The 27752-nt window shown below is 43.0% G+C and overlaps 1 protein-coding gene across 11 annotated transcripts in view; it reads right to left on the bottom strand.

Annotated features, from left to right (window-relative positions):
* Positions 1–27752, bottom strand: part of LOC140464825 (cadherin-18) — a 742457-nt gene that overhangs the window by 35420 nt on the left and 679285 nt on the right. For all 11 annotated transcript variants that reach the window (XM_072560305.1, XM_072560296.1, XM_072560294.1 and 8 more), the window contains 2 exons: positions 12621–12808; positions 12266–12519 (listed from right to left, as the gene is read on the bottom strand). In XM_072560305.1, coding sequence (XP_072416406.1) covers positions 12266–12519; positions 12621–12808 — 442 coding nt within the window. The remainder of the gene's footprint in view (positions 1–12265; positions 12520–12620; positions 12809–27752) is intronic.

The following is a 27752-nucleotide window of genomic DNA, read 5'->3' on the forward strand; positions in this document are numbered from 1 at the left end:
AACAGGGTGGTCATTATGGGAGACTTTAACTTCCCCAACATTAACCGGAAATGCTATAACTCTAGTATGTCAGATGGATCTGTTTTTGTCCAATGTGTACAGGAGGGTTTCCTGACACTGTATGTTGAAGGGCCGGTAGGAGGGGAGGTCACACTGATCTGGTGCTTGGTAATGAACCAGGCCAGGTGTTTGATCTATTGATAGGTGAGCACTTTGGAGAGAGTGACCATAATTCGGTTACATTTAGTTGAGCAATGGAAAGGGATAGGTACATGCCACAGAGCAAGAGTTATCGATGGGGGAAGGGTAACTATAATGTGATTAGGCAAAACCTAGAAGGTATAGAATGGGGTAGCAAAATGCAGGGGATGCAGACAATTGAAATTCGGAACTGGTTTAAGGAACAAATATTGCATGCCCTTGATAGGTATGTCCCTGTCAGGCAAGGAGGAAGTGATAAGGTAAGGAAACCACGGTTTATTTATTAAAGAAATTGTATCGCTTGTTAAGTGGAAGAGGGAGGTTTATGTGATGTTGAGATGAGATGGTTCAACTGAGGTGATGGAGAGTTACAGATCAGCTCGGAAGGATTTAAAGAGAGAGTTAAGAAGAACAAGGAGGGGACATGAGCAGTCTTGAGTAGGTAGGATAAAGGAGAACCCTAAAGCTTTCTATAGGTATGTGAGGAAGAAAAAGATGACTGGGTAGGAATAGGGCCAGTCAAAGACAGAAGTGGGAAGTTGTGTGTGGACCCTGTGGAGATCGGAGAGGTGCTAAATGCATATTTCTCATCTGTTTTCACTCAGCAAAAGGAGAATATTATACAGGAGAAGACTGAGATATGGGCTATTAGAGTAAAAAGGATTGAGGTTAGTAAAGTGGAGGTGTTACCTATTCTAGAAAGTGTGAAAGTAGTAGGTCCCCTGGGCTGGATGGGATTTATCCGAGGATTCTCTGGGAAACTAGGGACAAGATGACGGAGGCTTTGGCCTGATCTTTGAATTGACGTTGTCTACAGGTTTAGTACCAGAGGACCGGAGGATTGCAAATGTTATGCCCTTGTACAAGAAGGGCAGTAGAGATGACCCAGGTAATTATAGACCAATGAGCTTTATAGGTAAAAACAATGACTGCAGATGCTGGAAACCAGATTCTGGATTAGTGGTGCTGGAAGAGCACAGCAGTTCAGGCAGCATCCAAGGAGCCTTATGTCTGTTGTAGGAAAAGGTTTGGAAAGGATTATAAGAGATAAGATTTATAATCATCTTGCAACAACAATTTGATTTCAGATAGTCAGCATGGTTTCGTCAAGGACAGGTCGTGTCACACAAACCTCATTGAGTGTTTATTGAGAAGGTGACCAGGCATGTAGATGAGGGTAGAGCAGTTGACGTGGTATACATGGACTTCAGTAAAGCCTTTGATAAAGTTCCAGATGGTAGATTTTTGGAGAAAATGCAGGGGCATAGGATTGAGGGTGATTCAGCAGTTTAGATTAGAAAGTGGTTTTCTGAAAGAGGGCAGTGAGTGGTGGTTGATGGAAAATATTCAGTCTGGAGTCCAGTTACTAGTGGTGTGCCACAAGGATCTGTTTTGGGGCCACTGCTGTTTGTCAGTTTTATAAATGCCTTGGACGCAGGCATGGGTGGATGGATTAGTAAGTTTACAGATGACACTAAAGTCGGTGGAGTAGTGGACAGTGTGGAAGAATGTTACAGGTTGCAGGGGAACTTGGATAAACTTCAGAATTGGGTTGAGAGGTGGTAAATGGAGTTCAATGCAACTAAGTGTGAGGTGATTCACTTTGGGAAGAATAACAGGAAGGCAGAATACTGGGTCAATGGAAAGATTCTTGGTCATGTGGATGTGCAGAGGGATCGTGGAGCCTATGTACATAGATCCCTGAAAGTTGCCACCCAGGTGGACAGTGCTGTTAAGAAGGCATACGGTGTGTTAGGTTTCATTGATAGAGGGATTGAGTTCCAGAGCTGTAAAGTCATGCTGCAACAATACAAAACACTTGTGCAGCCACACTTGGAATTTTGTGTACAGTTCTGGTCGCCCCATTACAGGAAGGATGTGGAAGCATTGGAAAAGGTGCAGAGGAGATTTACCAGGATGTTGCCTGGTCTGGAGGGAAGGTCTTATGAGGAAAGGCTGAGGGACTTGGGCCTTTTCTCATTGGAGAGAAGAAGGCTAAGGGGGAATTGATAGAGACATACAAGATGATCAGAGGATTAGATAGGGTAGACAGTGAAAGTCTTTTTCCTAGGATGATGATGACAGCTTGTACGAGGGGACATAACTACAAATTGAGGGGTGATAGATTTAAGACAGATGTCAGAGGCAGGTTCTTCACTCAGAGAGTGGTAAGGCTCTATCTGCTAATGTAGTTAACTCAGTCACATTAGGTGCATTCAAACAGTCCTTGGATAAGCACATGGATGATGATGGGATAGTGTAGGGGGATTGGCTTAGATTAGTTCACAGGTCGGCTCAACCTCAAGGGTGAAAGGCCCAGTTCTGCGCTGTATTGTTCTAGGTTCTATTGAGTGTGGCTCCCTTTCAGCAATACTCGAGTTCTACATTATCAAACAACTACTTACATTTCTTTGATTGACACTGAATCTAAAAGATTAATTGCACTAAAAATATTCCAGTTAAACAATTGTCTTAAGCATTATGATAACAACTGATGTCACCACTGGAAAAGACAGATTCTATACTTAAAGTTTGATAGTATTTTTTTCCAAAACAACACAAAGCAGTCTTTCACTAAAATATAGCATCATGTTGCAAATTTAGTTTTAACAATTATTATACAAAATAAGTGTGGATAAAGTAGAACAGACCAAACTAATTACATTCAATCAAGATTTCAAAACATTCAGTAAAATCTTCTGATCCCAACACCATCACTTTACAGTAGAACATAGAAGAATACAGTGCAATACAGGCCCTTTGGCCCTCGATGTTGCACCGATCCAAGCCCACCTAACCTATACTAGCCCACTATCCTCCACATGCCTATCCAATGCCAGTATTCAAACATCAGATCGAGTTTCCTTCTCTGTCACATCTGTACGTTGGTCTTAACCATTTCTTTCAATTCCCAGTCTTGAGAGCTTGATAGCTTCTTCCTTGATTATTAATGCAATGGAATTTCCTCCTTCTTAGCTTCAAATAATTCCTTCAGATTTCTAATGAAATATCTCTGGACTGGAATTTTATAATTACAACCCTTACACTGAGGGAATCTATTTCTGAATGGTTTTAAACTAACATCTTTCTCCAGGAGAAACCATTCTTACATTGTAACCCATGCTGTCTTCTATGAATGACCCAAATATTTTTCAAATCTCTAGTTTCTCCCGCACTAAAATCAATCCTTGATTATTTGAAAGCAAAACCGAGAAAATGCATTTTACTATTTGCTGTCTCTAATTGTAATACTCTAACAATACAAACAAATTCACGTCATGAATAACTCCAGAAAATTCTGCAGTTAGGTGCTACCTGACACATACTAATTTAAATATTAGTATGGTTCCTGAAAAACTAAATGAGTTAATTATTATTGAACTCCCTGTAAGCATTGAACAAAACTCACAAGTGACTAATTCAAAATTCACACTCTAATATATATATAATATAGACATATCAAATATTATACAAATAGATATTAAGTAAATCATACACCTTATAAAACAAAAAAATCATTCTCTTTACAGTGAGCTGTCCATTAATTAAGAGAAATCATGTGTTAAGGTTATAAAGCCTCCCAATGATAGTCCCCACAAGCTCTTGTCTGAATGGAAAAGTTAGCAACATTTCTTTCAGGAACTAAAATGGAAAATAAAAGTGGAAGAGTAACTTTGCATTTATACAGGGCTCCTATACCCTGAAGACTGACCAAAACATATCACCAAAGCACAGTCACTGAAGTACTGTGGGAAGAATCACAATGACCAATCAGCACATGACCATCTCTAATAAACAGCACTAAAGTAGCGACTGGATCATCCATTCTAATGATGTTGGTTGGGGCACACATATTGGTTAGGATGCCATGAATAATGATCTGCTCTTCAAACAATGTTGTGGACTCATTCATCTCAGCCTTAGAGTTTGTACAGGACCTCATTTTAATTGCTAGGCAGCATCACCAACAGTGCAGTACCCCTTCACTATCACTCTGACATGTCAGTCTAGAATATGGCTCCAAGAATCTAGTGTGAGAATTGTATCAAAAATCTCTGGACTCAAACATCAGAATGATACACACTGTGTCATATCTGATGAGAGTCTTCCTGCACTGAGACTCCACACCATCTGATTCCCTTGTTCCTCCAACATCTCTTTCAAAAGTGTAACAACACCATCTTCCAATTCTTTTCAGTTCTGAAGAAGAATCATATCAGATTCAAAATGTTAACTATTTCTCTCTTCACAGACCTACTGAGTTTCTTTGTCATTTTCTGTGTTAGTTAGAAAAATGAGGAGCTGGGTCAAAATGTAGTAATTCAAACAAAACCTTAACATTTGAAGCACATCCTTTAATGTGGAGGAAGGACAGACCAGGAAATGTGAAGCATTATATTGATGTGAAACACAGAAAAAGAAGGAATTAGTATGAAAATGGCGAAAGAATGAAAGTAAATTTGGGGTCATGAATTTGGAGCTGATAGGAGCAGGAAAAACTGGCTTCAAGGCCAAAGCCACAGATGTATCCACAAAAAAACAAGAACAAGGTTTACAATGAAAAGGAATATTTTGGGAAACACTGATCACATGAGAAGCAGAGAAAAAAAATCTGTTTGTGCAAGAGATTGCACAGTGATTGCACGGTGGCACAGTGGTTAGCACTGCTGCCTCACAGCGCCGGAGACCCGGGTTCAATTCCCGCCTCAGGCGACTGACTGTGTGGAGTTTGCGCGTTCTCCCCGTGTCTGCGTGGGTTTCCTCCGGGTGCTCCAGTTTCCTCCCACAGTCCAAAGATGTGCAGGTCAGGTGAATTGGCCATGCTAAATTGCCCGTAGTGTTAGGTAAGGGGTCGATGTAGATGTAGATGTAGGGGTATGGGTGGGTACGCTTCGGCGGGGCGGTGTGGACTTGTTGGGCCGAAGGGCCTGTTTCCACACTGTAAGTAATCTAATCTAAGAGTGTTGGGTGTGTTAAAAACAGGACTGAACACTCTAATGGTCAACCATTATTTATCAGCCTGGTTAAAATCAGAGCACTCTCAGACAGTGGAGGGTGGGTGTGTGGGGCAGGGCTGTTGGCTCTTCCTCGGCAGTCTTTCAATGTTTCTTTCATTGGTTTTTCTTGGAGCCATGATTGCTGTTTGATGTTTTTCCATCTACTTCCTTTCAAACTTATCTGTGCTGGGCCTGCCTTCCTATTTTAAAAACTAACTTTCTTTCTGGGAAAAATTAATATAGTCAAGAAGAAAAAGAGGTTAACTCATCCACCAAAATGCAATGAAATTCAGTAACATACACTGCATTGTATCAATGTATTCATTGTTTCAATGACTCTTATATAAATACAGCCTGTAGCATTGAGTGCAAAGAATGGGGTGCATTTCAATAATTATGAGTAGATAAGCTGCTTAATAATGATCTCTAGTTTTTATTACATAATATTGTTGCATAGAGAATATAATTTTAAAGATATTCACTAGAAGTGGATAATAATTTGAATGTTAAAACCAAAAGCAATACTGCCTGAGGTAATTCTCTGTGGAACTTAGATTCTGTCAAGCAACATCTATAATAAATGTACAAGACATTAATCTACCCCTCTTGTAACATTAAACACAGAATAAACCACTCACTATCGCTCTCAAGAAATCTTCACCTAAATTAAGCAATCATTCTTTAAGGATAAAATCAGTATGGGAGTCGGAACTTAAGATGTATTCACTTACAGATTTAGCATTCAGTCTGCATTGAGTTTCTCATCACATAGTTATATATTTCTCTTTTATGACAGAACGGTTAGAGTCTCATATTTCTGGAATTCCACTCCAGAAAGAGCAATACAAAAGGGCAGGCCATCTATCTGTGGAGTATTCTGGCCCATTACCCCATCCTAATTCCTCAACTTCATTTCCAGAGGGTGTCTGTCTCAAATTATTCCATATCTGTCGGCTGGCAATCAGAGTAAGAGATGGATCATCTATAACATGAAAAACAGAGCAAAAATCTATTTGTGCAGAAGTACTGAGTGTGTTCTAGGTAGGGCTGAACCTTCTACTGATCAACCATTATTTATCAGCTGGGTGAAAATCAGAGCATTCTCAGACAGTGGGGGTGGTGTCAGCTGCTTCTGCAGTTTTTCAAAGTTTCTTTCATTAATTTCTTGGAGAAGCAATTGCTGTTTGATCAGCAGAAACAGAAACGGATCTTTTAAGCCCAACAGTTTTATATGATAATGTCCCTGTTCCTACCCTCTTTAGTCCAATCCCATTAAAATTTTTCTCTGTTTGTTTCTTCCCAGTGACTTGACCGATGCTTATTCCTCCATTCACTCCCTGTGACAGCAAGTACCACTTTCTCACCAATCTCACAGCAATGAGGTTTCTCCTAAATTCCTAACACACTAAAAAGTAAAATAATGTGTACAGTAAAAACCTGAAATGAAAAGGAAAGATGTGGGAAATATCCAGAAGATCAGAGAATGTTGGTGGAGAGAAATACAGAGTAATGTTTTTGCTCTGTGACCTTTTATTGGTTGTACCTGTGTATTCAGTTGGTGAGGGATCGTTCTGGGGAACTGATAACAGTGAGTCAGGGAGAGCTAGCTTTAAATAAAGGTTACAGTGATACCACCAAACCAGACAGACTGAGTGACTCAGCTGTAATTTTTTGAATGAATCTAAATTGAATATCAAACCTGTGCCCTTCTTGACTGCTATAGTTCAACATTGAGTTCATGGATTCCTTGGGGAACTTCAACAGTAAGTAGATCCAAATAGTACCATTTGGTAATGATGGCTATGTGATTTGATCTGAGGTTTTAATATCTCATTTTTTTTTGCCTTCTATTTTGATTTTGATTTATGAGGTTTCAGCACTTGGATCTCAGTTGGCAGAGGGGATTTGAAACATTTGGCTGCAAGCAATTTTGTTGTTTTTTCCAACAATCTAGTTACACGTGGAAAGATACAAATTCACATGTTGCATACCCTGTGGTGGGACATTGTTCCAGAGCTACTGGCCTAGAGGAAGGGACACTACCACTGCTCCACAAAACCCTTAACAATTACATTGTTAACGAGAAAGCTGTGAGAGCTTCATCGATGCTTCACCTCCTGACTCCCCAAAGCCTGTCCATCATCAATAAGGCACAAGGCAGGAGTGGGATGAAATACTTGTCACACAAGAATTTGACACCACCCAGGACAAAGCAGTCCCCCATTTGATTGATGCATAACCATCTACTAGCTCCACCACTGATGCTTAGTAGCAGCAGTGTGTACCATCTACAAGATGCACTGCAGAAATGTATTCAGTCTCCTCAGACAGCACTTTCTTAACCCCCTGCCACTTCTATCTTGAGGGACAAGGGCAACAGATGCATGGGAACACTACCACATTCAACTTCCCCTCCAAGCCACTCAGTATCCTGTCTTGGAAATATATTGCCATTCCTTCAATGTTGCTGGTTCAAACTCCTGGAATTCCCTCCTTCAAGGTATTGTGAGTCAACCTACAGCACATGGACTGCAGTGGTTCAAGAAGGCAGTTCATCCTCACCTTCTCAATGGGCAAGGGACACTCAATAAATGTGATGTGCACATCCAAAGCATGGATACAAAAATAAAGAAAGAGAGGGCAGTCATTTTATTTTACATCAAGTTATGTGGCCCAATAAGCATGGGAGCCGAGAGCATTCTGTCACTTTGTAGCACCTGTTCACAAAAATAAACAGCTCTGTTTGAATTTGTATACGTCTGCCTGATGATTAACAACAAGCTCTTGGGAGTTGGGATGTCCTTCCTGAGATGTTTAGAAGCTATAACTTTAGGCAAACAATTGCCAAAACTATGTGAAATGGAGTTCTGCCTATTCCAGGGCTGCAGGGAGGTGAGCTGGCCCAATCTCTCCCGTCAGGCACTCATTATGTCTATGTTCCCCTCTTGAAGTCTTCTGAGACTTTCCAACACTTTCTGATTTTACTTTGGATTTATAGCAGTCTCAGTATTTTATCTTTACAAAACTGAAAGCAATTTTCACTTTTTCAGTCCGTCCTTTTATTGCTCATTTATAATGCCCACAGTAACTTCCCTAGAATGAAAGACGTGTCAGTGCTGGAGAATGGAACTCTTTTCCAATTTTTAATCCACATTTTCAGCAAGAAAATAATTGCAGAGTCAGCTCTAATGTTCCTTTTACACAGCAGGGAAAAGAAATGTGCTTTGACTGAACCTCTGAATACTCACAGTATTATGAATCCTTCAGATGATGCACTCACTATCCTGCTGGTTCACTCTCTGCTGAAAATATTAATCCCTTCTCAATGTTAATTTAGACTGAAAGGCAGATAGATTAAAGTCAGACATCTTGTCTGGTCCAATCTTCTGTGTTAGGGATGGACAAAACTCTGCTAATTCACTGCACCATCTCTCTGCCGTCTTGTTTGTTTCAAATTAAAGGCTAAAACTGAAATGATGGATGTGACTTGACAATCCCTGGTGCTGATAAAGTATCTCTCTACCCATCATGCAGTTGTTGTTTTTTCAAAATGGTAAAATCAAATTGAAAAATGACATTGCCCTTTAACTTAATGTACAAAAAGAAAATGCATTTTTTTCTGAAAGCTTAAGCTAAATTATTCATTCCTTCTCTAAATCCCCAGAGGTTTTTAAATATTAAACTGACCAAGACTCTTTTCTGAGTAAAAGATTTACCAAGTTTACTCCAGCTCGTTGCTATCACAGACTGTATTAACTCCAAAGCTTTTGGAAAACATATGATCTTACTACCTCGAAGCATGTTTGAGTTTAAAACTAATTGACTCCTCATTCTGAGCCTTTTTCCTGAAATTTATGAATTCATCAGTCAAGGGAGCTTCATTATTGTAAGTATTGGTGTAAAGATATTTAAATAATGCATTGAAATTTTTATCTTTGCATTCATTTTACTGGTTTAATGACCACAGACTGAACAATAACAGTAGTAATGTATAAAAATAAAAGTAATGTATTTATATAGCATCTTACATGCCTTAAACCATCTCAATTGTTACATTGCATGCCCATTGGAAAACAAAGACTGACAAAAGGGAGATGTTAGGGTCCGTGAGTCAAAAGGACTGAAAGGGAAATGTTAGGGTCAGTTGGTCAACAGTTTGTCAAAGTGGGAGGTTTAAGCATCATTCTAATGGACGTTAGAGAATAGAGAGTCAGAAGTGTTCAGGGAGGTAATTCCAGAGTTAAGGAGCAGTACAGCTGGAGAGACAGCTACCACAGTACAGAAATTAAAATTGGAGATGTTCAAGAGGTCAGAATTAAGGGAGCATAGATATCTTAGAGAGTTGTGGGGTTGGAGGAGGTTGCAGAGAAAAAGCATGGTTGAGGTCATGCAGGAATATGTAAACAAAGATGCAAATTTTAAAATCAACACATTGCTTAACCAGAAGTTCAAGTAAGTTAGTGAGCATAGGATTGAGAGATGAATGAGTGTTGCTGTGATCAAGAGTTTCAGATAATCTCAGTTTTATTGAGAGTGTCACCCAGGGTCAGAATCTTGGAACGCCCTCCTTAGTAACTTTGATGGTCCACCTCCAACAAACAGATTGCACCAGTTCTTCAACAGAGTAAGGGGGCCGAGGTCAGTATAGCAGCTAACATGAAGGAGAGGCTGCTGGAGAAGCTGAACGATCTGAAGGTAGATACATCACCCAGACCTGATGGACTACACCCAACGTTCTGATGGAGATAGCTGAGGAGATTGTAGAAGCATTGGTGGTGATCTCTCAGGCATCAATAGAGTCAGTGAGGGTCTCAGAGGACTGGAAAATAGCTTATGTAACATCCCTGTTTAAGAAGGGAGGACGGCAGAAGACAGGAAACTATAGGCTAGTTAGTCTGACCTTGTCATTGCTGAGATTTTAGAGTCCATTACTAAGGACGAGAGTCAAAGTGTGTGGTAAAATAGGGTGGAATCAGAAGGCTTTGTGAAGGGGAGATCATGCCTGATAAATCTATTACAATTCTCGGAGGAGGTAGTGAGCAAGTTAGACAAAGGAGAGTTAATGGATGTGATCTATTTGCATTTCCAGAAGTCCGCACAGGAGGCTGCTAAATAAGATGACAGCCCATGGTGTGACAGACAAGGTATTGGCATAGATAGAGGATTGGCTGACTGGCAGAAGGCAGGGAATGGGGATCACGGGATCCTTTTCAGATTGGCAGTCGGCTACCAGTGGAGTTCCGCAGGGGTCAGTGTTGAGATCGCAACTATTCACATGATACATTAACAACTTGGACAAACAAACTGAGGGAATTGTTGCTAAGTTTGCAGATGACACAAAAATAGATATAGAGGCAGGTAGTGTTGAGGAAGTGGACAGGCTGCAAAAGGATGTGGACAGGTTAGGATAATGGATAAAGAAGTGGCAAATGGAATACCATGCAGGAAAGTGTACATTATGCACTTCGGTGTGAAGTAAAGAGGTTAGCCTATTTTCTAAAAGGGTAAAGGATTTGCAAATCTGAAGCACAAAGGGACTTGGGAGTTCAGGATTCTCTGCAGGTTAACATTCAGGTTCAGCTGGCAGCTGGGAGTGGACATGCAATGTTAGCATTCATTTCATGAGAGCTCGAATACAACAGCACAGAAGTATGCTGAGGCTGCGTAAGGTTCTAATCAGACCACATTTGGAATATTGTGGACAAGTTTGGGGTCCACATCTAAGGAACAATATGTTGGCATGAAGGGGGCCCAGAGATGATATATAAAAATGACCCTAGGGATGAAAGTCTTGTCACATGAGGAGCCGTTGATGTCTTTATTGATGGAGTTCAGAAGGATGGTGGGGGTGGGGGGATCTGATTGAAACTTACAGAATACTGAGAGATCTGGATAGAGAGGACATGGAGACGATGTTTCCACAGTGGGTGATTTGGCATGGAGAAGGAAAGACAAAGGGGTAAGTCGGATTGATATGAGTTGGTGAGGGGCTGATAAAATTAGAAGATAAGCACAAGATGGTATGGGATATGAGGGGACATCAGGATGAATAAAGGGGAGTGGGTTGTCATGGAGTGAGTAGGGAGATCTGGAGATGGATACAGGACAGTGGTGGTATGAGATGTGAAGCAGTGACCAAGCACTGAGAGCAAGTGGTACATGAGGTGAGGGGAGATGTTTGAATGTGTAATCGGTATTTTGAAACTTTGAACATTATTGGACTCCTCAGGTAGGATTTAGCACTCAGTTCACACCAGAAACCAATAGTCTCCTCTGCAATTCCTGCATCAGCCAGCTATACTCCCAATCCTGTTCAATTCAACTGGACATTGAAATGGGTGGTTATTTCTAAAGGTCAGGATTTCTCCCAAGTCTGAACATCCAATCCTGGAACTGGGTAAAGTCTTTAAAACATCTCAATTCAACATACCTAATATTCGGCGTATTTGTTTCAAACATTCCCCACATTCTCGTTATTTCTCATTATATGTTTGAGTTTATATTCAAGACAATATAAAGTCATAATGCTATTACACAAATCATTCTTCTGTTTAGTTCTTGTTAGATTGTTTATAAATGTTGCACAACCATATTTGTGCAAATAAATAGACCTTTATTTCCATGTCTCATTCTCCTTTTCACTTTCTCTCCTTCTGACATTGTGAAGCAGGGGATTCACAGCAGTACAACTAGCTGATCATTTTTTAACCCTTCACTCAGCTACGCCACTGCACTACAACTCATCCTGAAAATGAAACAATTCTTTGGAGTGAACAAATTAATGCTGTTCTAGACAATAAACTTGTATAATGTTGTATTCTGAAAATATAGACCATTAACCTCAAATAGAATTCAATTAAAATGAATCAAGTGCTTGGAATTCCAAGGCTCTTTCGAAGACTAAGTATGGATACGCTTTAATATAATTGAACATTCAGAAATTCAATCAAGAGGACTTTAGTAACTGCTGTCAGCTGCTATCTTGAATTGTGTCCCTATGACTGATGAATAAAGTTAAAACATACAGCTGTAATGAAATATGGACATTATTGGGAAGATGCCCCTACCTGATTAGGTTTTTGGCGCTGTCGGGATCTTCTGCTGTAACTGCTCCCACCAGGGTTCCTGGTTTGGAGTTTTCAGTAACATCCATCGTGTAAGAGGGTAATGAGAACACAGGAGGCTCATCTACGTCACCAACGATAATCTTCAGAGTCGTAGTGTCTTTGAATGGGCCCAGATTCCAGAAACGAGGATCAATGTGCGTGTTTTCTCCTTCAATTTTTATAGAAAACACCTTTTTCTTTTCATAATTGAGTGCCTGATTTCACAAAGAGATCACACAGATAAGTTGCTTGTTAATAGTCCAAGAGACAACATGGGTTTTGACATTTCAATTTGAGTGAGATAAATAAAACATACCTTCTTCAGAATAATAACTCCTTCCCTGGTGTCTTTGTCTGTAGAAATGGTGAAAATGCCTAAACCGTCTCCATCAATGATACTGTAGTTCATGTCTGCATTCACTCCAATGTCAGCATCTGTTGCTTTGATCTTACCAACAGCTGTATCCACAGCGGCAGACTCAGGCACATACAACTGGTAGTGTTCTGTCAATAAATGGGGAGGGTTACATTGGAAACACTGAATTGCAAAAGGAACTTAAAGAGAATCTCAGAGAATGGGTAATCACAAATCAAAAACTAATAAGTTCCTCTGATGAAAACAGTTAGGGTATGAGTAGAAAACCTGCTAAGGTAGTTTGGGTAATTAGATTAAAGGGTATGGTGAAATATTGGGGAACACTTCAGAAATAATTCAAAATGTTCAACAAAAAAATTTCCATTGAGAATCAAGAACCCAGTGAGCAAGATTTCCTGGCAGCTTCATAACATTACCATAGTCCCAAAGGACCACAGTGCTGCTCACTCAGAGAAGTGACTGGTGGTGATTTAACCCAGAGGTCACCAGACTACAGACAAGGGGAGAGGCTGAGAAGGACAGTCCTTCATGGTAACCTTACTAAGGACGCTATGTGCGAAACTAGATTAACAGAAGAGATGTGTTATGTTGGAAAGAATAGTAATGTGGGAAACAAAAAGCTCAGCTGGTCAGTCAGCATCTGTGAAGAGAAATCAGACTTAATATTTCAGGTCTGGTGACCCTTCCTCAGAATTGATGGTAGCGAGGAAATGTCAGTTTACATGCAGAAGATAGGGTGGAAGAAGGGTTAAGGAGTTATTGACAGGTGGAGACAGAGCTGATAAAGAGAGAAGAACAGTCGGACAGACAAAGGAGAGGATAACAAATCTGGCTGGTAGGGTGAATAGCTATTAATGGGAATTGTTAGTGGCTAACAATGGTAGTGTGTAATGGCAAAGTATGTGATAAAAGCCCATCATCAGGAATGAGCCTTTTGCCCAAAACCTCAATTCTCCTCCATCCACAGATGCTGCCTGACCAGCTGTGCTTTTCCAACACCACACTCTTGATTCTGATCTCCAACATCTGCAGTCCTCACTTTCTCCTATGTGACAACAAGGTCTGTGGGTGGGGTAGGGGAATAGGACATGGGAGAGTTCAGGCCCAAAATAAATAAATCGATATTAAGTCCAGAGGGCTGCAGGGTCCCCAAGTGGAAATGGGCTGTTCTTCCAGCATGTGCAGAGCTTCGCTGGAGCACTGCACGAAGCCTGAGACAGAGATATTGGTCAGATTGTTATCGATTCCTTTATCTGTTCAACTGCTCATCCATAACTTTGATTTCTCTTCACAGATGCTGCCAGACCTGCTGAGCTTTTCCAGCAAATTCTGTTGCTGTTTCTGATTTACAGCATCTGCATTTGTTTGGTTTTTATTAAAAGCATGGGCTATGTTTTAGAAACGAGCAAACAACCACCAAAATAATAAAAGGAGAAATAAGGCAGAAAGAGGTCATATTGGTGGTGGTGTGCTAAACACTCTCAACCTCATATAAGGAGAGGGTGCTGACACTGATTTCCCTGAGGGACTGAAGGATTGTGCCCAAGATCCATGGTGGAGATTTAAGGCTGTCTTTGACTTCCAGCACTGGCAATTCCTCATAAAAGGATGCCAGTCTTGACTTGACTGAAGACGATTCATTTCAGAATTTGATTGCTCCAAAAGCTGCTAGCCCATAGTCCAGCTCAGACTGATAAAGCACATTGGTAGCACATAGTCCAGCTGTGAGATTGATACAGCACAGTGCTAGCACATAGTCCATTGGCAAAACAGATATAGCACAGTGCTAGCACACAGACCAGCTGTGAGACTGATATAGCACAGTGTTAGCACATAGCCAAGCTGTGAGACTGATATAGCACAGTGTTAGGGTATGGTCCAGCTGTGAGACTGATATAGCACAGTGCTAGCACATAGTCCAGCTGTGAGATTGACATAGCACAGTGCTAGCACATAGTCCAGCTGTGAGATTGATAAAGCACACCGTTGGCACATAATCGATCTATGAGATTGATATAGCAGTGTTAGCACATATTCCAGCTGTGACACTGATATAGCACAGTGCTAGCATATAGTCCATTTGTGAGATTGATCAAGCACATTGCTAGCACAAAGACCAGCTGTGAGACTGATATAGAACAGTGAGACCACATACTTCAGTTGTGAAACAGAAATAGCAGAGTACTAGCACATAGCCCAACTGTGAGACTGATATAGCACTGTGGCTGGCACATAGTCCAGCTGTGAGAGAGATATACCACAGTCCTAGCAGATAGCCTTGCTGTGAGACTGATATAGCACAGTGCTACCACATAATCCAGCTGTGAGACCAATTTAGCACAGTGCTGGCATGTGGTCCAGCTTTGGGGCTGATATAGTAATGTGCTAGCACATAGTCTAGCTCTGAGACTGCTATGGCACAGTGCTAGCACATAGACCAGCTGTGAAACTGAAGTAGCAGAGTTCTAGCATATAGTCCAGCTCTGAGACTGATACAGCACAGTGAGACTGTGAGACTGATATAGCACAGCGCAAGGACACACAGTAGAGCTGTGAGCCTGATGTAGGACCGTGCGAGCACTCGGTCCCGCTGTGGGACCGACATAGCACAGTGTTAGCACATAACCAAGCTGTGAGACTTATATAGCAGTGTTGGCACATAGTCCATCTGTGAAAATGATATAGCACAGTGTTATCACATAGTCCAGCTCTGAGACTGCTATGGCACAGTGCTAGCACATAGACCAGCTGTAAAACTGAAATAGCAGAGTTCTAGCACATAGTCCAGCTGTGAGACTGATATAGCATAGTGCTAGCACATAGTAGAGCTGTGGGCCGGATGTAGGACAGTGCTAGCACTCGGTCCAGCTGTGAGACTGATATAGCATAGTGCTAGTACATAGTCCAGCTGCAAGACAGATACCATAAGACCATAAGACCATAAGACATAGGAGCGGAAGTAAGGCCATTCGGCCCATCGAGTCCACTCCACCATTCAATCATGGCTGATGGGCATTTCAACTCCAATTATCCGCATTCTCCCTGTAGCCCTTAATTCCTTGTGACATCAAGAATTTATCAATTTCTGCCTTGAAGACATTTAGCATCCCAGCCTCCACTGCACTCTGCGGCAATGAATTCCACAGGCCCACCACTCTCTGGCTGAAGAAATGTCTCCACATTTCTGTTCTGAATTTACCACCTTTAATTCGAAGGCTGTGTCCACGGGTCCTAATCTCCTCACCTAACGGAAACAATTTCCTAGCATCCACCCTTTCCTAGCCATGTATTATCTTGTAAGTTTCTATCAGATTTCCCCTTAATCTTCTAAACTCCAATGAATACAATCCCAAGATCCTCAGCCATTCCTCGTATGTTAGACCTACCATTCCAGGGATCATCTGTGTGAATCTCCGCTGGACACGTTCCAGTGCCAGTATGTCCTTCCTGAGGTGTGGGGACCAAAACTGGACACAGTACTCCAAATGGGGCCTAACCAGGGCTTTATAAAGTCTCAGTAGCACAATGGTGCTTTTATATTCCAACCCTCTTGAGATAATTGACAACATTGCATTCACTTTCTTAATCACGGACTCAACCTGCATGTTTACCTTTAGAGAATCCTCAACTAGCACTCCCAGATCCCTCTGTACTTTGGCTTTATGAATTTTCTCACCATTTAGAAAGTAGTCCATGCTTGTATTCTTTTTGCCAAAGTGCAAGACCTCACATTTGCTCACATTAAATTCAATCAGCCATTTCCTGGACCACTCTCCCAAACTGTCTAGATCCTTCTGCAGCCTCCCCACTTCCTCAGTACTACCTGCCTGTCCACCTAACTTTATATCATTGGCAAACTTCGCTAGAATGCCCCCAGTCCCTTTATCCTGATCATTAATATATAACGTGAACAGCTGCGGCCCCAACACTGAACCCTGCGGGACACCGCTCGTCACCGGCTGCCATTCTGAAAAAGAACCTTTTATCCCAACTCTCTGCCTTCTGTCAGACAGCCAATCCTCAATCCATACCAGTAGCTCACCTCGAACACCATGGGCCCTCACCTTACTCAGCAGCCTCCCGTGTGGCACCTTATCAAAGGCCTTTTTGAAGTCTAGGTAGACCACATCCACTGGGTTTCCCTGGTCTAACCTTGTCACCTCTTCAAAGAACTCCAACAGGTTTGTCAGGCACGACCTCCCCTTACTAAATCCATGTTGACTTGTTCTAATCTGACCCTGCTCTTCCAAGAATTTAGAAACCTTATCCTTAATGATGGAATCTAGAATTTTACCAACAACCGAGGTTAGGCTAATTCGCCAATAATTTTCCATCTTTTGTCTTGATCCTTTCTTGAACAAGGGGATTACAACAACGGTCTTCCAATCATCCGGGACTTTCCCTGACTCCAGTGACTTTTGAAAGATCTCAACCAACGCCTCCACTATTTCCTCAGCCACCTCCCTCAGAACTCTAGGATGTACCCCATCTGGGCCAGGAGATTTATCAATTTTAAGACCTATTAGCTTTTCTAGCACTTTCTCTTTTGTAATGGCAACCATACTCAACTCAGCCCCCTGACTTCCTTTAATTGTTGGGATATTACTCATGGAGAAAGTGAGGACTGCAGATGCTGGAGATCAGAGCTGAAAATGTGTTGCTGGAAAAGTGCAGCAGGTCAGGCAAAATCCAAGGAACAGGAGAATCGACGTTTCGGGCATAAGCCCTTCTTCAGGAATGAGGAAAGTGTGTCCAGCAGGCTAAGATAAAAGGTAGAGAGGAGGGACTTGGGGGAGGGGCGTTGGAAATGCGATAGGTGGAAGGAGGTCAAGGTGAGGGTGATAGGCCGGAGTGGGGTGGGGGCAGAGAGGTCAGGAAGAAGATTGCAGGTTAGGAAGGCGGTGCTGAGTTCGAGGGATTTGACTGAGACAAGGTGGGGGGAGGGGAAATGAGGAAACTGGAGAAATCTTAGTTCATCCCTTGTGGTTGGGGGGCTCCTAGGCGGAAGATGAGGCACTCTTCCTCCAATCGTCGTGTTGCTATGGTCTGGCGATGGAGGAGTCCAAGGACCTGCATGTCCTTGGTGAAGTGGGAGGGGGAGTTGAAGTGTTGAGCTACGGGGTGTTTGGGTTGGTTGGTCCGGGTGTCCCAGAGGTGTTCTCTGAAACGTTCTGCAAGTAGGCGGCCTGTCTCCCCAATATAGAGGAGGCCACATCGGGTGCAGCGGATGCAGTAAATGATGTGTGTGGAGGTGCAGGTGAATTTGTGGCGGATATGGAAGGATCCCTTGGGGCCTTGGAGCGAAGTAAGGAGGGAGGTGTGGGCACAAGTTTTGCATTTCTTGCGGTTTCAGGGGAAGGTGCCGGGAGTGGAGGTTGGGTTGGTGGGGGGTGTGGACCTGACGAGGGAGTCACGGAGGGAGTGGTCTTTTCGGAACACTGATAGGGGAGGGGAGGGAAAGGAAGTATATCCCTCATGGTGGGGTCCGTTTGGAGGTGGTGGAAATGACGGCGGATGATACGCTGTACATGGAGGTTGGTGGGGTGGTAGGTGAGGACCAGTGGGGTTCTGTCCTGGTGGCGGTTGGAGGGGCGGGGCTCAAGGGCGGAGGAGCGGGAAGTGGAAGAGATGCAGTGGAGAGCATCGTCGACCACGTCTGGGGGGAAATTGCGGTCCTTGAAGAAGGAGGCCATCTGGGTTGTACGGTTTTGGAACTGGTCCTTGAAGAGATCGAGGGCGGGTAAGAGGCCAGCACGGGGTGTTTTCCACTGTGAAGACTGATGCAAAGTACCTACTAAGTTCTCCTGCTATCTCCTTATCTCCCATCACTCGTCTTCCAGCATCAGTTTGAAGTGGCCCAATGTCTACTCTTGCCTGTCATTTGTTTCTTATGTATTGAAAGAAACTTTTACTATCATTTCTAATATTACTGGCTAGCCTACCTTCATATTTGATCCTCTCCTTTCTTATTTCTCTCTTTGTTATCCTCTGTTTGTTTTTGTAGCCTTCCCAATCTTCCAATTTCTCAGTGCTCTTGGCCAAATATAGGATCTCTCTTTTTCTTTAATACATTTCTTGACTTCCTTTATCAGCCATGGCTGTCTAATCCCTCCCCAGATAATCTTTATTTTCTTGGGGATGAACCTCTGTACTGTGTCCTCAATTTTACCCACAAACTCCTGCCATTTTTGCTCTACTGTCTTCCCTGGTAGGTTCTGCTTCCAGTCGATTTTCATCAGTTCCTCTCTCATGCCCTCATAATTACCTTTATTTAACTGTAACACCATTACATCCGATTTTGCCTTCTCTCTTTCAAACTGCAGACTGAACTCTACCATATTATGATCGCTGCTTCCTAGGTGTTCCCTTACTTTAAGATTTTTTATAAAGTCTGGTTCATTATATAGCACTAGGTCCATAATAGCCTGCTCCCTTGTGGGCTCCATGACAAGCTGTTCCAAAAAGCCATCCTGTAAGCATTCCATGAATTCCCTTTCTTTGGATCCACTGGCAACATTATTTACCCAGTCCATCTGCATATTGAAGTCTCCCATGATCACCGTGACCTTGCCTTTCTGACATGCCTTCTCTATTTCCCGGTACATGTTGCACCCCTGGTCCTGACCACTGTTAGGAGGTCTGTACATAACTCCCATTATGGTTTTTTTGCCTTTGTGGTTCCTCAATTCCACCCACACAGACTCCACATCATCCGACGCTATGTCATTCAGTGCCATAGATTTAATTTTGTTTTTAGCTAACAAGGCAACCCCGCCCCCTCTGCCGACCTCCCTGTCTTTCCGATAAGTTGTAAATCCTTGGATGTTTAACTGCCAGTCTTGACCCCCCTGTAACCATGTCTCTGTGATGCCTACCACATCATAATCATTCATGATGATCTGTGCCAATAGTTCATCTGCTTTGTTACGAATGCTACGAGCATTCAGGTAAAGTGCCTTAATGCTAATTTTCTTATTATTAGAGATATTGGAAGTCATAAGATGTCCTAAGTTATCCTTCCTTTTTGCTGCATTCCCAGTCTGCCTTAAGTTTAAATCCACCTGCACACATGCTATCCTGCTGCTTATCTTTCCATTTACCTCCATACTCCCTGTCGCTTTCACTTTCCCTTCCCCCCAACTCAGAAGTTTAAAGTCCTACTGACCACCCTATTTATCCTCTTCGCTAGAACATTGGTACCTGTTCGGTTCAGATGAAGACCGTCCCTACGGTACAGATCCCCCCGGTTCCAAAACTGATGCCAATGCCCCATGAAGTGGAATCCCTCTTTCCCACACCAATCCCTTAGCCACGTGTTTACTTGCCTAATTTTCTTGACCCTATGCCAATTGGCACGTGGCTCGGGCCGTTATCCAGAAATTATGACCCTTGAGGACCTGTACTTCAATTTCCTTCCTAGTGCTCGATAATCCCTAAACAGGTCCTCCACCCTAGCTTTGCCTACGTTGTTAGTCCCAACGTGGACCACAACAACTGGATCCTCCCCCTCCCGCTCCAATATCCTTTCAAGCCGGTTGGAGATGTCCCGCACCCTGGTACCGGGCAGGCAACACACCATGCGAGACTCCCGATCCAGCTCGCAAAGGATACGATCTGTCGCCCTAATTATAGAATCTCCTATAACAACTATTTGTCTTTTTGCTCCCCCCTCTTGAATGGCCTTCTGCACCATGGTGCTGTGGTCAGCTGGCTCATCCTGTCCAGAGCCCTTTTCCTCATCCGTATAGGGAGCAAGAATCTCATAACTGTTGGACAAGGTCAAGGGCTGAGGCCCCTGCATTCCTGAACTCAGGTTCCCCCTACCTGCCTCACTTACAGTCACACTCTGATGTCCCTGATCACTAACTGAATGTGAATTACTTAATCTCCCAGGTGTGACTGCCTCCTGAAACAAAGCATCCAGGTAACTCTCCCCCTCCCGGATGTGCCGCAGTGTTTGAAGCTCAGATTCCAGATCATCAACTCTGAGCCAGAGTTCTTCCAGCAACCAACACTTGCTGCAGATGTGGTCACTGCTGTTCACAATGGGATCAGCCAGCTCCCACATCATACAGCTACAGCACATCACCTGCCCAGCCATCTCTACTTAGTTAATTACAGCACAGTGCAAGCACAATCTCCAGCTGTGAGACTGCTATGGCACAGAGCTAGCATATAGTCCAGCTGTGAGACTGATATAGCAATGTGCTAGCACATAGTCCAGCTGTGAGACTGATATAGCGCAGTGTAAGTACATAGCCATTCTGTGAGACTGATGTAGCGCAGTGTTAGCACGTAGTCCATCTGTGAGATTGATATAGCACAGTTCTAGCACATAGCCAAGCTGTGTGACTGATATAGAACTGTGCTAGCACAATGTCAAGTTGTGAAGCTGATATAGCACAGTGCTAGGACATAGTCCGGCTGTGAGACTGATATAGCACAGTGCTAGCACATAGTCCATCTGTGAGATCAATGAGCTCAGTGCTAGCAGATAGTCCATCTGCAAAACTAATATAGCACAGTGCTAGCACATAGTCCAGCTGTGAGACTGATATAGCACAGTGTTAGCACATAGTCCAGTTGTGAAACTGATATACCACAATGCTAGCACATAGCACAGCTATGAGAATGATATAGCACAGTGCTAGCAAATAGACCATCTGTGAAACTGAAATAGCAGAGAGATAGCATATAGTCCAGCTGTGATACTAGTACAGCACAGTGTTAGCACATAGTCCATCAGTGAGATTGACATAGCACCGTGCTAGCACATAGTCCAGCTGTGAAATTGATATAGCACATTACTAGCACATAGACCAGCTATGAGACTGCTATAGCACAGTGCTAGCACTTATGGTAGCTGAGAGACTGATATAGAACAGTGCTATCACATAGTGAGCTGTGAGACTGATATAGCACACTGAGAGCACACAGTCCAGTTGTGAAACTCAAATAGCAGAGTGCGAGCACATACTCTAGCTGTGAGACTGATATAACATAGTGCAAAAACATATTCAATCTGATAAACTAACATGGCATGGAGTTAGCACATAGTCCATCTGTGAAACTGACATAGCATAATGCTTACACATAGTCCAGCTGTGGGACTGAGGTAGCACAGTGCTAGCACAAAGCCCAGCTGTGAGACTGATATAGCACAGTGTTAGCACATAGCCCAGCTGTGAAACTGATATAGCACAGTGCGAGCACATAGTCCAGCTGTGAGACTGATACAGAACAGTGTTAGCACATAGTCCAGCTGTGAAACTAATATAGCACAATATTAGCACATAGCCCAGCTCTGAAACTGATATAGCACAGTGCAAGCACATTGTCCAGCTGTGGGACTGAGGTAGCACAGTGAGACCATATATTCCATCTGTGAAACTGATATAGCACAGTGTTAGCATATAGTCCAGCTGCAGGAGTGATGTAGAACAGTGCTCGCACACAGTCCAGCTGTGAGACTAATATACCACAATGTTAGCACATAGCCTAGCAGTGAGACTGATATAGCACAGTGCTAGCACATAGCCTAGCAGTGAGACTGATATAGCACAGTGCTAGCACATAGTCCAGCTGTGAGACTGATATAGCACCGTGCTAGCACGTAGTCCATCTGTGAAATTGATATAGCACATTGCTAGCACATAGACCAGCTATGAGACTGCTATAGCACAGTGCTAGCACTCGTGGTAGCTGAGAGACTGATAATAGAACAGTGCTATCACATAGTGAGCTGTGAGACTGATATAGCACACTGAGAGCACACAGTCCAGTTGTGAAACTCAAATAGCAGAGTGCGAGCACATACTCTAGCTGTGAGACTGATATAGCACAGTGTTAGCACATAGTTCAGCTGTGAAACTGATATACCACAATGCTAGCACATAGCACAGCTATGACAATGATATAGCACAGTGCGAGCACATAGACCATCTGTGAAACTGAAATAGCACATTGTTAGCACATAGTCCATCTGTGAGATTGACAGAGCACATTGCTAGCAATTGACCAGCTACGAGACTGCTATGGCACAGTGCTAGCACTCGCTCCAGCTGAGAGACTGATATAGAACAGTGGTACCACATAGCCAGCTGTGAGACTGATATAGCACACTGAGAGCACACAGTCCAGTTGTGAAACTCAAATAGCAGAGTGCAAGCACATAGTTCAGCTATGAAACTGATATACCACAGGGAAAGCACATAGCCCAGCTGTGAGACTGACATAGCACAGTGCCAGCACACAGTACAGCTGTGAAACGGATATTGCACAGTGCAAGCACATCGTACAGCTGTGAGAGTGATATGGCACAGTGCTAGCACACAGTGCATCGGTGAAACAGATATAGCACAGTGCAAGTATATAGTCCAGCTGTGAGACTGATTTAGTACAGTGCTGGCACATAGTCCATCTCTGAAATTGATAGAGCACAGTGCTATCACATAGTCCAGCTGTGAGATTGATATAGCATAGTGCTAGCACATAATGCAGCTATGAGACTGGTACAGCACAATGCTAGCACATAGAACATAGATCATAGAACATTACAGCACAGTACAGGCCCTTCGGCCCTCGATGTTGCGCTGATCTGTCATACTAATCTGAAGCCCATCTAGCCTATACTATTCCACGTACGTCCATATGCTTGTCCAATGACGACTTAAATGTACTTAAAGTTGGCGAATCTACTACCATTGCAGGCAAAACATTGCATACCGTTCCTACTCTCTGAGTAAAGAAACTACCTCTGACATCTGTCCTATATCTATCACCCCTCAATTTAAAGCTATGCCCCCTCGTGCTCACCGTTACCATACTTGGAAAAAGGGCCTCCCTGTCCACCTTATCTAACCCTCTGATTATCTTATAAGTCTCTATTAAGTCACCTCTCAACCTTCTTCTCTCTAACGAAAACAGTCTCAAGTCCCTCAGCCTTTCCTCATAAGACCTTCCCTCCATACCAGGCCACATCCTAGTAAATCTCCTCTGCACCCTTTCCAAAGCTTCCACATCCTTCTTATAATGTGGTGACCAGAACTGTACACAATACTCCAAGTGCGTCCGCACTAGAGTTTGTACAGCTGTAGCATAACCTCATGGTTCCGGCACTCAATCCCTCTATTTGTAAAAGCTAAAACACTGTATGCCTTCTTAACAACCCTGTCAGTCTGGGTGGCAACTTTCAAGGATCTGTGTACCTGGACACCGAGATCTCTGCTCATCTACACTAACAAGAATCTTACCATTAGCCCAGTACTTTGAATTCCGGTTTCTCCAACCAAAGTGACTCATCTCCGCATTAAACTCCATTTGCCACCTCACAGCCCAGCTCTGCTGCTTATCTATGTCTCTCTGTAACCTACAACATCCTTTGTCAATATCCACAACTCCGCCGACCTTAGTGTCGTCTGCAAATTTACTAACCCACCATTCTCTGCCCTCATCCAGGTTGTTTATAAAAATGACGAACAGCAGTGGACCCAACACCAACCCTTGCGGTACACCACTAGTAACTGGACACCAGGATGAACATTTCCCATCAACCACCACCTTCTGTCTTCTTTCAGCAAGCAAATTACTGATCCAAACTGCTATATCTCCCACAATCCCATTCCTCCGCATTTTGTACAAAAAAACAATGTGGAGAACCTTATCGAATGCCTTGCTAAGATCCATATACACCACATCAACCTGTTTACTCTCATCTACCTGTTTGGTCACCTTCTCAAAGAACTCAATAAGGTTTGTGAGGGATGACGTACCCTTCACAAAACTGTGCTGACTATCCCTAATCAAATTATTCTTTTCCAGATGATTATAAATCCTATCTCTTATAACCTTTTCCAACACTTTACCAACATAGTCCATCTATGAAATTGATAAAGCACAATGCTAGCAGATAGTCTAAATTAAGAGCCAGAGGTGGTGGTACATGTCGGCACAAATGATGTCGGGAAGAAGAGGAGGAACATACTACAGCGGGACTTCGGAGAACTAGGAAGAAGGCTGAAAAGCAGGATGTCCAGGGTGGTTATCTCCGGTTTACTTCCAGTTCCTCGGGGTGGTGAAGCCAGAAACAGGGAGATAACGGACTTGTGTCTGGAGAACTGGTGCAGGAAGCAAGGATTTAAATTCTTGGATCACTGGGGTATGTTTTATGGTAAGCATAAATTCTACAAGAGAGACGGTTTGCACCTGAATAGGTTAGGGGCCAGCATTCTGGCAGGCAGGTTTGCTACTGCAACACAGCTACGTTTAAACTAAGAAGCGACAGCAGTGGGGGGGGGGGCACAGTGAAGGGGACAAACTGGATGTTTAAGAAGGAAGTTGAAGGGAAAGTTAGAACAAGGGAAGTCAAGAAAGACAACTGTATCAATGAAGCAGAAAACTCAGAAAGGGATCATGCTGTAAGGTTGAGTGAAATAGGAGTTGATGGGAAGGGTGAGGGCAATAATAAATTAAAAATACTATATGTGAATGCACGAAGCATTAGAAATAAGATGGATGAGCTTGAGGCTCTTTTGGAAATTGGCAGATACGATATTGTGGGGATAACTGAGACGTGGCTTCAAGTGGACAGGGCCTGGGAAATGAATATTCAAGGCTACACGTGCTATCGTAAGGACAGACTGATGGGCAGAGGGGGTGGGGTAGCCATGTTGGTAAGGGATGATATTCAGTCCCTTGCACGGGGAGACCTAGAATCAGGGGATGTGGAGTCAGTATGGATAGAGCTGAGAAATTCTAAGGGTAAAAAGACCCTCTACAGGCCCCCAAACAGTAGTCTGGATATCGGATGTAAGTTGAATCAGGAGCTGAATTTGGCCTGTCACAAAGATGTTACTACAGTTGTTATGGGGGATTTCAACATGCAGGTAGACTGGGAGAATCAGGATGGTATTGGACCTCAAGAAAGAGACTTTGTGGAGTGCCTTCGAGATGGATTCTTAGAACAGCTGGTGCTGGACCCTACCAGGGAGAAGGCAATTCTGGATCTGATATTGTGCAACGAACCAGAATTGGTCAGGGACCTCGAAGTGAAGGAGCCATTGGGAAGTAGTGACCATAATACAATAAGCTTCAATCTGCAATTTGAAAGGGAGAGGGTACAATTGGAAGTGACAATATTTCAGTTGAATAAAGGGAACTATGGAGCTATGACAGAGGAGCTGGCCAAAGTTCAATGGTGCAATACCTTAGCAGGGATGACCGTGGAGGAACAATGGCGGATATTTCTGTGCATAATGCAGAAGATGCAGGATCAGTTCATTCCAAAAAGGAAGAAAGATCCTAGGAGGAGGCAGGGGTGGTCGTGGCTGACGAGGGAAGTTAAAAAACATATAAAGTTAAAAGAGAAAAAGTATAACATAACAAAGATAAGTGGGAAAATGGAGGACTGGGAAGCTTTTAAAGAACAACAGAGGATTACTAAGAAGGAAATGCGCAGAGAAAAAAATGAGGTACGAAGGTAATCTGGCCAATAATATAAAGGAGGATAGTAAAAGCTTTTTTAGGTATGTGAAAGGCAAAAAAATGGTTAAGACTAAAATTGGGCCCTTGAAGACAGAAACAGGGGAATATATTACAGGGAACAAAGAAATGGCAGAAGAATTGAATTGGTACTTCAGATCTGTGTTAACTGGGGAAGACACAAGCAATCTCCCTGAGATAACAGTGGCTGAAGGACCTGAACTGAAGGGAATTTATATTTGCCAGGATTTGGTGTTGGAGAGACTGTTAGGTCTGAAGGTTGATAAGTCCCCGGGGCCTGATGGTCTACATCCAAGGGTACTGAGGGAGAAATCGTGGATGCGTTGGTGATTATTTTCTAGAGTTCGATATATTCGGGATCAGTTCCTGCGGATTGGAGGGTGTTTAATGTTGTACCACTTTTTAAGAAAGGTGGGAGAGAGAAAGCAGGAAATCATAGACCAGTTAGTCTGACCTCAGTGGTGGGAAAGATGCTGGAGTCTATTATAAAGGATGAATTTACGACACATCTGGATAGTAGTAACAGGATAGGTCAGAGTCAGCATGGATTTATGAAGGGGAAATCATGCTTGACTAATCTTCTGGAATTTTTTGAGGATGTAACTCTGAATATAGACGAGGGAGATCCAGTAGATGTAGTGCACCTGGACTTTCAGAAAGCTTTTGGTAAAGTCCCACATAGGAGGTTAGTGAGCAAAATTAGGGCACATGGTATTGGGGGTAAAGTACTAACTTGGATTGAAAGTTGGTTGGCTGACAGGAAACAAAGAGTAGTGATAAACGGCTCCATTTTGGAATGGCAGGCAGTGACCAGTGGGGTACCACAGGGATCGGTGCTGGGACCACAGCTTTTTACAATATATATTAATAATATACAAGATGCTATTAGTAATAATATTAGCAAATTTGCTCATGATACTAAGCTGGGTGGCAGGGTGAAATGTGAGGAGGATGTTAGGAGATTACAAGGTGACCTGGACAGGTTAGGTGAGTGGTCAGATGCAGTTTAATGTGGATAAATGTATGGTTATCCACTTTGGTAACAAGAACAAGAAGGCAGATTACTACCTAAGTGGAATCAATTTAGGTAAAGGGGCAGTACAAAGAGATCTGGGTGTTCTCGTACACCAGTCAATGAAGGTAAGCATGCAGGTACAGCAGGTAGTGAAGAAGGCTAATAGCATGCTGGCCTTCATAACAAGAGGGATTGAGTATAGAAGCAAAGAGGTTCTTCTGCAGCTGTACAGGGCCCTGATGAGACCACACCTGGAGTATTGTGTGCAGTTCTGGTCTCCAAATTTGAGGAAAGACATTCTGGCTATTGAGGGAGTGCAGCGTAGGTTCACGCGGTCAATTCCTAGAATGGCAGGACTACCTTACACTGAAAGACTGGATCGACTGAGCTTGTATACCCTTGAGTTTAGAAGGCTGAGAGGGGATTTGATTAAGACATATAAGATTATTAAAGGATTAGACACTCTGGAGGCAGGAAACATGTTTCCGCTGATGGGTGAGTGCCGAACCAGAGTACACAGCTTAAAAGTATGGATAGACCATTTAGGACAGAGATGA

Source organism: Chiloscyllium punctatum, chromosome 41 (genome assembly GCF_047496795.1).
Source record: "Chiloscyllium punctatum isolate Juve2018m chromosome 41, sChiPun1.3, whole genome shotgun sequence".
Taxonomy (NCBI): domain Eukaryota; kingdom Metazoa; phylum Chordata; class Chondrichthyes; order Orectolobiformes; family Hemiscylliidae; genus Chiloscyllium; species Chiloscyllium punctatum.